The sequence below is a fragment of the Labrus bergylta genome, chromosome 8 (assembly GCF_963930695.1).
Source record: "Labrus bergylta chromosome 8, fLabBer1.1, whole genome shotgun sequence".
In the NCBI taxonomy this organism is placed as follows: Eukaryota; Metazoa; Chordata; class Actinopteri; order Labriformes; family Labridae; genus Labrus; species Labrus bergylta.
This window is the reverse complement of record NC_089202.1, coordinates 22,760,721-22,773,503: the sequence shown is the minus strand read 5'-3', so window position 1 is coordinate 22,773,503 and position 12,783 is coordinate 22,760,721. Positions and strand designations below refer to the sequence as shown.

Below are 12,783 nucleotides of genomic sequence, written 5' to 3'. Positions count from 1 at the left end.
ACTTGCATGCACGAGCGCCGTTGGTCCAGAAGCTGACCTCAGCTTATGCTTTAAGTTTGGGCTAGTGAACACAAGGAGTAGAGAGCGAGTAGGCAGGAAGGCGTGTGATTGGTTCATCAGATTGGTATCTCGTGGCAGACATTGGTCTCAGTTTTTACAGGCTTACAACTGCTACAGGTGACAGATTTTCTTAATTCCTTTTTCAGAGCACATGAGTTTTTAATTTCTGTCAGGACCTAAAGACAATTTCAACCAAAATCTTAAATGTTTCTGGAGGAAATTAACAACCCTGCCTTCAAATGTAGGTTATGCATGATGTAGAGAAAAGAACATGCTTTCACACTGAAATTACATCTGGTTGTATTTGCGCCTTAAAAAACGTAATGGGCTAAAAGGCAGAGTCAGCAGCATTTTCCTACAAAAATAAAACAGATGTATACAAAAGTAAAGCTGCTCAATCATCACTTACGGGTGAAAAAACCCACTAAGAAGCAAATCTTCGTGTTTAGAAGTAAAAATGATTCAACTCTAAACAGGAAGATGACTCACTGAGATACTTTTTGTCCTAAACTTTCAAGTTGGACATGATTGTGTGCAATTATGGAGGAGAAGCCGCTCTCGGAACAATACATCTTCAGCTTATGGAGTACCTATTGAGCGCCAGTAAGGCTTCTTCATGTCGACTTCAGGGTGACGACTTGAGAAACATACACATGTCTGTTGTACTGGGAGAGCAAAGCAGGTGATATTGGGCACCAGCGCTGCCGACTGTGATGATTCCAGATCTAACTGTTACCTCCCACCTACGCAAATGAATCAAATAGGAGCAAGGCGAATGAAAACATGAGAGGAAAGCGTTACGAAAATAGACATTTAATCTTTGGCTTGATTGTACATTCAGTGTAGTATCCTCCAGTCCAACAGAAATGTTCAGATTTTTGAGTTTCACAGAGAGGCATCATTTGTAGAAGACGAGAAAAGACGACATAATAATGTATCCAGGGTCCTTGGATGGATTGGGATCCGTCCCGTTGAACAGGCCAAAGTAGAGGACGGTGTTTGATTCAGACCCGCTGATGTCCAGCTAAAGGAAGGTAGGAAATGTCAAATTTAGGAAGATAAAGAAGCAGCATTTTTATTCTTTAGATACTTCACAAGGGACAAACGATGAACCACGATCAGGAAATACCAACTATTTTGGATTGGATCTTTGTAATTTAGCAATAAGTAAGGTCTTTTACCTGCTTTTTGTAAAGTGTCTCAAGATAACACTTATGAGTTGACGGTATACAAATAAAAATTCATTGATTTAGCGGATGTGGGGATAAGCTGTTTTCTGCAGGCGCTCCTGATCATTTTACAACAGCATGGCCTGCCTCTATTATCTTTTTAAAGGTTTATTGACATGTCCCAAACGGGGGGTTGTTTCAATAGGCAGGAGGGCATTATATTCAGAAAATGGCACAGATGTAATGTTTACTAGATATCCAAAATGGCCCATGTGCTGAGGCTGCAGTACTTTTGCAGCAGTTGTGGGTTAAAATCTGACCTCCGCTCTTTGCTGAATCTCATCCCCTCGCTCTCTCCTTCCAACATTTCCGGTCTCTCTAAAGTTGTTCATCTTATAAAAGCAAAAAGCCCCAAAAAATATGAAAAACAAAACAACTTGACCGTCTCAGCAAAATAGACTAATCGACCACAGCCCTGTTCTCCTGAAGTTAAGCAGATAAATTACAGAAGTCATCAGATACACGGCTGCACACACTGATTATGTGATACACCTTCAGGAGTTTACACAATCGCATCGAGAGCCTTCGAGCTCTACAAATCACTTCAGGACAATTAAGCACTTCTTAAATCTAATTGGGCTTCCTTCACTCGAATGTTTTACTGCAGTGTGACCTTCAGAGGAAGATCTCTGTAAATCTGAAGGAGAACTAGAAGCTGATGGGGTGTTTCACATATCCTCAGTAACCATGAAAATGTGTGTGCAGAGAATAAAAGAGAGTTGAACACATTAGCAAGCATCTTTTACAAAATGAGCATGTTGAGTGTGTTAGCATGAACTAAAAGTCCCTTTTCCTTCACCATGATGAAAAGAAGACAAACCTTCACACATTTTTAGCTCTGTTTTAGTTTCCTCCAACTCTTCAAAATATATTCACCCTTTTAGCTTCTTAATGCTACATTTTGTTTGTCTGATGTTTGATGCAGCATGGTGAGTGAGATGTGGCTGGAAATTCAACCAATGAGGTCAAGGAATTCAAAACAAAGAGGTAAAAGAAGCCAATTGTTCCCATGGATACGAGGGAGCTGACGTCTTTATCTGAATGCCAGCTTCTTTTTGAATTTTTCCCCAATGAGGAGAGGGCGTTTGCAGCAGCACTTGGTGGCCCGGAGAGAAGGCGCAGCGTCCAGCTTGCTTGTTACGACCGCCGTCTTTTTTTGTGCAGTCAATAAGAACACTTTAAGTTGAATATCGTCCTTCCAGAAGGGTACTGTTGGCGTCACCAGGACTCTTTTAAACCAGCCAATCATATATTAGATGGGCCTAAGAAAGTGTGATGATATTCCCCGTCTTTTTGTCTCCTACCTATCGTGTCGTTTACCCACATCCTCCCTCGCTTAGTCCGATTGGAGCCGTTATAGTGAGAATCAGTCAAATGGAGATTTCAAACATTGATGTCATCCAGGATTTCACAAGCAGTGCATCTCTACTCTGAACAGGTATTGGAAATAAACCAAGAAGGGATCAGGAGTCTTTACCTGTGTGGTGATATCGAGCCTCCAGGGATCAACCTGCAGTCCGTCACACCAGCCTCCCCGTCCGTACAGCCATGTGCCGTGTTCGTTAGGCACCGCCCCCTCTTTGACCCGCATGGCACAGCCCAGAGGTGATCCTGAGGGTTCAACACAACAACCCCAAAACAAATGAAAATAATAAGTGAAACGAATGACCCTTTCCTTTACTGGACACTGAGCCAGGGATTAAAGCGAGCGATAATTAACTGATGAGAATGAAACAACGGAGACTTTTGGGAAAGGTAAAGCTCTCTCTTCCTCCAGATACATTTAAGAGAGTCCTCCACATGTTTAGACTTTTGTAGTTCTCCGTGTGTTGGTGTGGATCAGTCGTCCCTTGGTTGCTTGCAGCTGATCCAAACCGCAGCAGCATGTCTTCTGACCGGGAAGAGAGACGATGTGACCGCATCACTCCTGTACTGGTGTCTCTCCACTGGATTCCTGTCAGCTTCAGGGTCCAGTTTAAGATCCTATTGTTTTGTTTATTTACTTTACATTAGTTGGCACTGTCTTATTTATATGAGCTGTTTCATCAACATGCTGCAGTCAGAGCACTGCGGTCAACACACCAGATGCTCTTGGCTGCACTAAGAGGCGGCCAGTGGTGATTCTAGAGTCTGTTGGGGCTCAAGGCAAAAATGTATCGGGTGGCCCTCCGACATTATAGCCCCGTTTCCACCAGCAGTTAGGTTCAGTATGATACCCATTTATTGGCGTTTCCACCATCAAAAGTTGGGAGTGGTACCAAAATAAGGGATCCGTACCATCCTACTTCTTTGGTACCCTTCTGTTGGGGTGCCAAGGGTATGGGTCTGACCCTAAATGGTCCCTTGTTTACTGTGTCCCTCTCCTTGAACATTTTAATTAATTAATAGCGGACTACACTGTGTCGGGCTGCTATGATGTCACACTATTACATAGCTGACGCAGCTACCTCCATCTGGCTTACACTCCGCTCACAGAATAAGGGTAGAGGTGGCTGTGGAAACGCAAGCAAGTTCAGGGTTTACCGTACTGAACTGTACCAAACTCTACTGGACCGCTTGGTGGAAACGGGGCTCATGTCTGCCAGGGTCCTGACGCATACTCCTCCCATTGTTGACTTTCATTGACAAACTTTGGTTTTGGCAGCAATAATGCATGCAACACTTGCAGCATGGCAAGGAGAGTGAGTGCTGTCAGATGGGGTCTCCGTTAGGGAGGTTTTCCTTCCGTCACTGCAAAATGTGCACATTTTGAGCCCCTGCTGTGGTTTGGAGTTGGTCAGCCATCAGGGGCCCCCTACTGGTCTGGGGCCCCAAGCAGTTGCCTGCCCAGCCTGTTGACAAGCATCACCTCTGAATGCAGCCGAATAACTTGATGTGACAGAGCCTTTGTGGAACAGTCTACCTGTTGCTCAATCCACTTAACCGTATTTATTGTCGATATTCAGAACATCATGTGTTTGAATATGATTTAAAAGAAACAACTTTAAAATCGGAATGAGATTTGAGAGTAAAAGTTCATCAGACAGAGCCGACATTTCTCACCTGCAGAATCGAATAAGAGCGTGTTGTTATAGTAAGCGTTGAACAGGAAGTGATGGGAGGTGACACAAAACTCTCCGCAACTGTTGTCGTCGCTGCCGTGTGCCGTGATGATGGCGTACAGCTCCACCTGCAGACAGACGCTCGACAGGTGAGACGAGGCAGAAATGAAGCTCTTCAAATGCAACAGAGAGCAGATGTTGTTACCTTTTTTGTTGATGTGGGGACGGAGAATTTGATTGGCTTGAATCTCTTGTTGTAGTTTTTGTTGAAGGTTCCCCCGCTGTACAGAGGCATCACTCTGAACGGGCGCAGGTTCTCCTCGTCACCATCGTCTGTAAAGTTTCCTGAAGCTTTGGAGCAAAAAGGAAACGGTGAATAACTGAAAAACTATGACAAAATGTATATTCTCCTCCTCTTCAACCAGTTTAAATGAGTCTCAGAGCTCCTCAAAACGTGTGTGAAGTTTCTTGTTCGAAATCCACTCTGATCCTGTATTTGATCATGTCTATAAACCCCTCTATTTCAGCCCTGCTCAGACCAGACTGTTTCTGTACCTTTAAATATGTAAATGAGCTGTGTATGACCACACCCCCTCTCTGGAAGGGCTTGGGTGTCTTGGGCTTTCTCGCTCCATGCCCTATTGTTTATGGTAAGAAGGCAGACTCAGAGGGCAGAACAAACACCTAGCTGTGGGAGTGTCACCCACCTGGGGGAGGGGTTACTGCCCTTTGTGATGTCATGAAGGGAAAATCTCCAAACGGCCTGTTTGAGCACACATTTTCTGAAAAGTGGAGCAGGCAAAAGATGGTTAGGATTGACTTTTCTCACCATTGGGGGTTTGAAGACAGACTAGATACACATTAGTGTTAGAGAAACATGAAGAGGATTTTATGAATATTATATGCAATTAAGTACATTAAATTTAAAATACGTTTAAGTAGAAGAGTGAATGTACTTTATCCTGGTTTATTATGAACACTGCACAGCCAATTTTTAAGCTTGTATAAATGTGTCTCTGTCAACTCATGTACAATTTATGTTTGGTTTTTACTTGTTGTGGTTTTATGTACATTTGTATACATGTTAACCACCAACGGGACTGCAGATGGAAATGAGGCCATGGCTCCAATCGGGCATGTGCTCATCTGATGCCTGACAGGCTCATCATCCTTTGTGTCAAACTCTGAGTCAAAAAATATTTCCAGGAGCTAGAAGCTCCGTCTTTCCTGGGAGTCTCATTTTAATCCAAACATCTTTCGGTAACTATTTACTGACAGTGTGTTCCTTCCTGCGGGGGGGATTCCTGCTCTCTGCTGTTTAAAAAACCTCCAGTGAGAGAGAACTGACAAAAAGGTCCTGCGGGGAAGCCATGTTTGACACATCTCTCACTCTGACAGGGAACAAGAGCTCAGTTCTCAGCATCATTTACTTTTCTGAGATGGGAGGTTGGCTTGTAGCTGAAAACATGCCTCCTTGTTTCCTTGCAATGCAAATACACAGAGTAGTGGTGTTAGAAAGTGATTCTGTACTTGGAGCATTATTTGATACAAGATTATTGTCCACATTGATACGCTTCAGCTGACATCAAATAAAAAAAAAAAGGAGAACCAAAATTTTCTCCCCATACACATCTGTACAAACAACTATCACGAGCAGAATTTTTACTGAAGCCGGACAATTTCTTTGCAGTTTAATCGATGGTAAAAAGTCAAGTATTAAGGAGATTACATTAAAGGGGACATAGGTTAAAAACACTGTACAAGTGGATTTTTCATGAGTGTCTACTGACATACAAAATGTGAAATAAACCCATCCAGTCCTTCGTTTGTGGTCTGCGTAAGTCTTACAACACTAAAGAATTCTCAGTTTCTAATTTGGTCCCTTGTGATGTCAGTGGGTTTCTGGTAAAAAAAAAAATCCCCTCCCCTGGTATCTCCACCCCCAGTCTAGAGCAAAACTTTTGCGCATGTCTGCCATTTTTATTCTCGATAACGAAGGAGTGATGTCTACTGGGGAAACTCAGGGGGGGGCTCATTGCATTTAAAGAGACACACACACCAAAACGGAGCGTTCTGAGAGAGCTGGTTTATACAGGGTCACAAACCTCCTCTGGTGCTTGATTCATGTTATATTTTGACCACAGCACAGATGTTTCATTTAGACCACAGGGGGCTGTTTGAAAAGGTGGAAAAGGGGGATAATATGTCCTCTTTAAAACCTTTAATAGTCAGTAGTGAAGTAATGATGTATATAAAATACATTTATATTGTTTGTGTAATTCAAATGGAAAATACCTCCAGGGTCATCACAGTTTATACCTGTCTGATTGCTGACACTGAATCTCAGGTTGAGCGAGACGAACCACGGCATGGCCCAGGGCACTGTCTTCATTGTGAGGGTGCACTGGTGGCTGTCCAGCAGGGGGCGCAGAGGAGACACATCAGTCAGCCAACGACCAGTTCCTCTGCCAAATTAACAATTAAAATAACACGATCAGGTCATCAGATTATATTTACGTGCATGTGTCCTCCTCCAGAATGTTTAAGCACCCTCAGAGAGAGTATATGGATGTTTTCACATCCTAAAAATCTGTGACTCATTCATAAAAAAGCAGTTTTCACATCAGCATGTTGTACCTGCGGAAGGCGGTGATCCATCGGCCCAGCTCTGTGTTGCAGTACGGACCAGTGTGATCGCAGCACACAAACAGCTGCACTGTGTGATCCCAGTGAGCGCAGGTCGAGTCCCTCCTGCCGGGACACGACAGGGACGCGTCCAGCTCCAGCAGGTCGTAGTCCGACAACCCTGAAGAGACACTTGTTGGTATTAAAAAGCTGCTCACACAGATGCTCTAATGCATGATTTCTGTCTCTCTCTGCAGGCTCCTGATGTTTTCACTGAAGTGTTAATTGTTTTTATTTGGTCTCTAATGGATGTTTTATATCAAAGAGTCCAATAAAAAAATATTACATAATCAAGGTAGGGAAAGTTTTAGCATCAGAAGACAGTTTAAATCAACTCTTCCTCTTAATCCAAAAGACATTGCTCGTCGACATTTTTTTGCCTAGGAACAAAAAAAAAAAAAAAAAAAAAAAAAAAAAAAGTGTTCATGAAGTTACCTAACGGCAAGTAGACTGTGGCCACCGCTCCTTTCTCCCCCTGCATCAGCACTTTGTCAAATACAGGAATGACCTTTGCAGGTTTCTGGAGCTTCATCTGCAGCTCTGCATAGAAATCAAACCTGGATACAAAATATTGTTTAAGACAGACGCCTCTTTGTTCCTCTTTTAATTTATATTCCACTTTTATTGTTTTTTGAAAGTTGAAATAAAATACAGTGTTGTATCCTGTACAGATTGTGATATTGGCGTTCTTACCACTGAGCCTGCCAGTTGATAAAACTAAAAGAGGGGTAGAGGAACCAGCCCATCTCAGCCAGCGCCCCCTGCTGGTCAATACATAGGAAGAAGCTCGGTGACGGTGTGATCTGGAAGGTCACATACACCAGCTGTCCAGACCTGCAAAACAACACAAATTCAAAAGTTTCACTTTGACAAAAAACTACCAACACAAGAAAAGTAACCAGGTTTCATGTTGGACAAATTTCAGACAATTTACAGTTAACCCTGAATTAAAACCAGATTGTCTGGTTTGTACAGACCTTTGCATCGCCCCCTTCCATTAAAAATGACCGAAAGTGACAGTCATAATCCAAGAGGAAGCATCGAGCGACCGATTTTAACCTTCAAATTGTTCCCTTATCAAAGTGAAACGATGTCACGGCTCAAACAGAAGAAGTGTTTAATCCTTACTGAAGCGCCTGAGCCACTGACGGCTCCAGGTGCACCATGGAAGCGGGAATTTTCAGTGTCGTGTTGCAATCGTCCCCCTCGCAGTTCATATCCTGGAGCGGGTTACCAGGGAGAGCGTAGACGAGGACACCGGAGGCGTTGGATTTGGCCATGTTCTCCACCTGAAAGGAAACGAGGATCGGATGATGAGTCTAATCAGATAAAAGTCACGAGTGTTTGGACATGAAACAGGTGGAGGGGATCATTTATTATCATGTCTAATCACTCTGCTGGTTCTACTCTCCCAGAGAAGATTTTTACTTTGAGAAACTGACTCAAAAGTGAACGTTTTTAACTTTATGTTAAGACCAGATTTCACCAGAGAGTCTGCATCTGTCACACTCTGCGATATCCATGATGCATGATAAATAAAATATATATAATGTCTGAAAACGGCTGTATCATTCTATATTTATTTGTGCAGAAAAAAGGTTCGTCATAAAAACAAACAAATTTAAACATTCATATATCATCCAAAAACTATTTAGAATAGACTGTAACATACTGCTTTCAAAAACTGCTGCATGCTTTGAAATCTCATGTTTAAGGTCTAAATTCAGTTAAAACCCCAGAAGAGAAGAGTGAAAGTGAAGTGAGGCAGAGAAACGGTTAAGCGAGCAGTTCACAGTTACCAAAGCCGATAATGCTCACAGGAGTCGACAAAAACACGCAGGTCTTTGCAAAGACAAAAACCTGCATGTCAGTCACCGCCGCCCTGTCGCCAGCCACCAAAACATCTATGACGCCCCTCTTAGACAATCAGAGATGTATAGGTTAAGTCTGTCTCTCGTGCAGTCGTCTCTTTTCTTCTTCTGTTGAGGATGCTTCAAACTGAATCTTTTTTCACGATGAACCGTCTTGTTTAAAGGAGTTTCCCCCCTCTGCCGTTCATTTCTTTAAAGCAATGATCAGTCTGCTCTGAAGCAAACTTTTATCTTGAAGTTACAGTGTGAACAAGACGCAGCTCGATTCTGTATCGTCGACAGAGACGGACCTTAGTGAAGAAGGAGCAGTTTCCCTCAGACACCCAGGCCACAGCGCCCGCCACCGCAGGAGCAGGTTCACATCCGTCATCTGCATCCACCAGCTGATGCGACTTGGGACCCCATTTTGTCATGAGCCAATCGTACCTGCCGTCAAGTCTCTTGATAATAATCGGCAAGTTCCACCCTGTGAGTGGAAAAAATATATATATATATAAATAGAAAAAGGGAAACAAGAGATTGTGTGTTTCTAGTCTTTCTGATCTCGTGTGTTATCTTTAGTCAGAGGGCTAAGTATTGTGTCTTGCTGTAACTGTAGAGCTAACACAGTATGCGCTCTATGAACTCCATATGTAAATACAATAGCTCATTTGACTCGCCCCATTGGCAGATTTCTTTTCCTTTATTTAAGGTAAAATAGGACTTGATCTTATGTGATATTTTACATTTTCCTCCTAAAGACGAGCGGTGTAAATCTTTAAAAAAAATGCACTCTCCCTGCTTTCTGAAACATGATGAAAGGACTATTCAGCAATGTGATTGTAGGGTTGGCCTTTTAATCAAGTTTAAATTTCAGTAGAGTATTTATTTCGTTTAACTCAAGACGTCTAATCCTTGCGGGTCAGCGCCGTGCTGCAGCCATGCAGCCTGCATCAGTCCAGTCTGTCTGTTTGGCTTTCACACACAGTGGTCCGCTTTCTGTTGGACAGGTAGGTGCCAAACACCAGCGGTTAACTTGTACTAGTGTGTGGTAGCTTGAAGTGTAGGTGCAAGCAGTGAACATATTCTTGGGGCGATTGGGGGTGGGATTTAATTTGAACGTTAACACCAAAAGGACTCCCCAGTATGACCTCTGACCTGTAAACACTTGTTAGCAGGGTTTAAGTTCAGATGGATTTACGGGCTCACGCCAAGAGGATTATTCTGTTTAAGCTCCTGTATGCAAAATGCATCACTTAAAAATATCCAGTCTTACAGAAGGAGTCAGGTTGTCAAGAAATATTCAGAAAAATATACCTTTTCTGAACATAATGGATATTTAAGACTCTTCCTTACATGTCATTTATTCTGATAGACACCCACATGCTGCGTCTCAGCTGATCAGGTGAGGCAGACACAGATTTCGAGGCATTAAATTCACAAAAGAAGCGGCGGTCTTACCCTCCGAGGTGAAAACAGCCTGGGTGAGGACACGGGACGAGCCTCCCCAGTAGTAAAGCACACTGGGAATCCAGTTTCCCAGAGTGAAGACCGGCAGAGGAGAGAAGTGCAGCCGGGACAGGACCTCCTTCTTACCGCTGGAAGAGAACGTTACATTTGTCAAACATGTGAAATCAAGCATAGAGTTTCTTTTGCCTCGGCAGGACATCAAAAAAAAAAAAAGAAAAAAAAAAAGGGCCCTCGAGAGGGATTAAACCTTTGACGCGCTGTCGGAATAATTTACCTCCAGATGAACAGATGTCAGCTCCATGACAAACTGCTACATCGCACCCACCTGTCAAATCGGTCTTGGTTTTGAGACAACTCGTCGAAGGTCTCGGTCACGCCTCGGAATCGAAAGCATTTTCACTCTGTCTTGTCTCGGTCTCAGACTGGGTGGACTCCGGCTTTTAAATCACGACCATTCAAGACCACCACTGATCGGCCATTTCCACTTCATTACGGTGTTTAGAAGGACAACGCCTCTTTCTAAAAGAACAAATCACTTAAATTCATAAATAATTTGATTTTTATCCCCCGGTTACAGCCACATCCTTCCCAGTGTTACAGTCCAAGTGAGTGACACGCCCCCTGAACACAAGATGAAGATTTCTCATTGATATTTATGGTCTTGTTTCAGTTGCCCTGCCTGACTACAACACTACCAGGTTGTAAACAAAAACAGGCTTTTTTTGAATGGGTGTGTATGTGACTTCTTGTGTCCCTGGAGCCAGCCCTCTAGTGGACACTTGATGAACTGCAGGATTTTGCACTTCAAAATCGACTTAAGTCTTTCAAGACCGGAGGTTGCCTCTTGATGGTGACACAAAACCAAACGAAAATGTTTGATCTCAGGTATTTATCATGACTTAACTGGAAGACAAAATCACATGTGCACGCAAACAGACACACACACACGCGCATCAAGGTCTAGAAAAGTCTGCAAAATGTGAAAACTAGAGCGACAAAAAGAAATAAACGATCTTTTTTTTTTTTTTTATAAGTGGGTGGATATTTGGATTGTAAATACTGTTGGATTATTTATTTAATTTTAGGTGGTGAACAATCTGGGGATACTTTTGTATATGAGTTGTAAAGAAATGTGAGAATTGGTTGGAGTAATATATAAACTACATATACTCCCTTTGGGGCAAAACTGTTGTGTTGTTTGTTTTTTCAAATTTAAAGTCTCTCATTCATTTATTAAATCATAATATACAGTTCAAAGAGTCTAAACTGTGTGTGTCTGCAGAATTATGAAGTTTAGACATTTCTAACCTGCTGTTTTAAAGTTAAAATTCAAGAAAATCTACTCCTCCTTGTGACCAAAACTCCAACTAGTAATTTAACTTCTGATTTGTTTTCAGCTCAGTTTTTTATTAGTGCAGTGTGGAGATTATGGAGTTGTGCATATTATTATGCATGTCATTACAAGCACTGGGTTTCTATACACCTCAGTGTCTCCTCTGGGTCACCTGTGCAGGGCGACCCGCTGCAGCTGCTCCCTCATCCACAGAGCATCAGTGACCGCAGAGTCGTCCAGGGACAGGAAGAGGACCTGTGTGGTGTCCGGCAGGTCCTGCACCAAGCTGGTCAGGGACGACTCGGAGCTCCACAGGCACTCCAAGAACCCCGACTTGTTAGTGAAGGCGTGGATGATGACAGGTCCCTGCAGGGCACCGGGCTTGAAGGCGAACTCTCCATCCAGAGTTCGGACTGTAAACGCGGCAGCGGGGTCTCCCGGTTCCGGCCCAGGTGAGGAGGTGGAGGTTTTCGAGGACCTTACGCTGATCGGGTTTTCTCGGGAGTCACAGGCCTCTTCCTCTTCAGTTAGTTTCGCTTTCCGTTCGCCTTCAATCACATGAGCTGTCAAAGCAATAAGGCACCAAAACATAGAAAACTTTGTGCACAGCAAAGCCATTTTCCCCCTGACGGTGAGTGACCGTGAACTCACCACGGGTCAGTGGAGTCCGAGCATCTCTCTGAGTTTGTCTGGATTTAAAAAAAGGTCAGACGGCTGCTGTTAAACGCTGTTTGGACGGACTCTAATCTTCCTATCAGATATTTGAGTTGTAGGCGGGTCGAGCTGGTGGCTACGGCGGCTCTAGTAGGACAAAACTCTTTAAAAAACCGCAAACCACGACGCAGAATATACACAAACTGAGATTTTGATTGTCTACCATTAGACAGGCGCAGACAATCCTCAGTGACCCCTTCCTCACATATTCTGTTCCCTGACATTGTGAAGTTACCCTCAGGCATAATGTTTAACAGGCTTTAAGTGCAGAAGTTAGCAGTCATCCAACAAGCTACACCTGCCAGGGGCGAAACCAAGGGGTGACCAGGACCACCCTTAAAAATCTGATTGGTCAACCAAGTGGCTTCCACAAAATCCTGCAGTATGATCTGCGGTTTGCC

The 12,783-nt window shown here is 43.3% G+C and overlaps 1 protein-coding gene across 2 annotated transcripts; it reads right to left on the bottom strand.

The window, feature by feature from the left end:
* Window positions 1-857: 857 nt before the first annotated feature.
* Window positions 858-12,463, bottom strand: si:dkey-256h2.1 (uncharacterized protein LOC337520 homolog). Of its 2 annotated transcripts, XM_065958198.1 has the most exons (13): window positions 11,841-12,463; window positions 10,327-10,463; window positions 9,177-9,352; window positions 8,144-8,304; window positions 7,709-7,849; window positions 7,451-7,572; window positions 6,968-7,136; window positions 6,650-6,795; window positions 5,038-5,112; window positions 4,536-4,681; window positions 4,332-4,458; window positions 2,767-2,900; window positions 858-1,084 (listed from the first exon to the last, which is right to left on the bottom strand). In XM_065958198.1, the coding sequence occupies exons 1-13, from the start codon at window positions 12,284-12,286 to the stop codon at window positions 959-961; spliced, it is 2,106 nt and encodes a 701-aa protein (XP_065814270.1). In that variant the 5' UTR covers window positions 12,287-12,463; the 3' UTR covers window positions 858-958. The 2 variants fall into 2 exon arrangements, with proteins under 2 accessions (XP_065814270.1, XP_020509224.3); XM_020653568.3 differs by lacking the exon at window positions 5,038-5,112 and having other exon boundaries at window positions 11,841-12,460.
* Window positions 12,464-12,783: the final 320 nt, after the last annotated feature.

What these genes read in the sequence shown, in the direction of transcription:
- si:dkey-256h2.1 (XM_065958198.1), bottom strand. Translation starts at nt 12,286, where the DNA reads ATGGCTTTGCTGTGCACAAAGTTTTCTATGTTTTGGTGCCTTATTGCT. An exon ending in ATCAACTGGCAGGCTCAGTG is followed by an intron (nt 7,573 to 7,708) that starts GTAAGAACGCCA and finishes TTTTGTATCCAG; the next exon opens with GTTTGATTTCTATGCAGAGC. An exon ending in TCCCCACATCAACAAAAAAG is followed by an intron (nt 4,459 to 4,535) that starts GTAACAACATCT and finishes GTCTGTCTGCAG; the next exon opens with GTGGAGCTGTACGCCATCAT.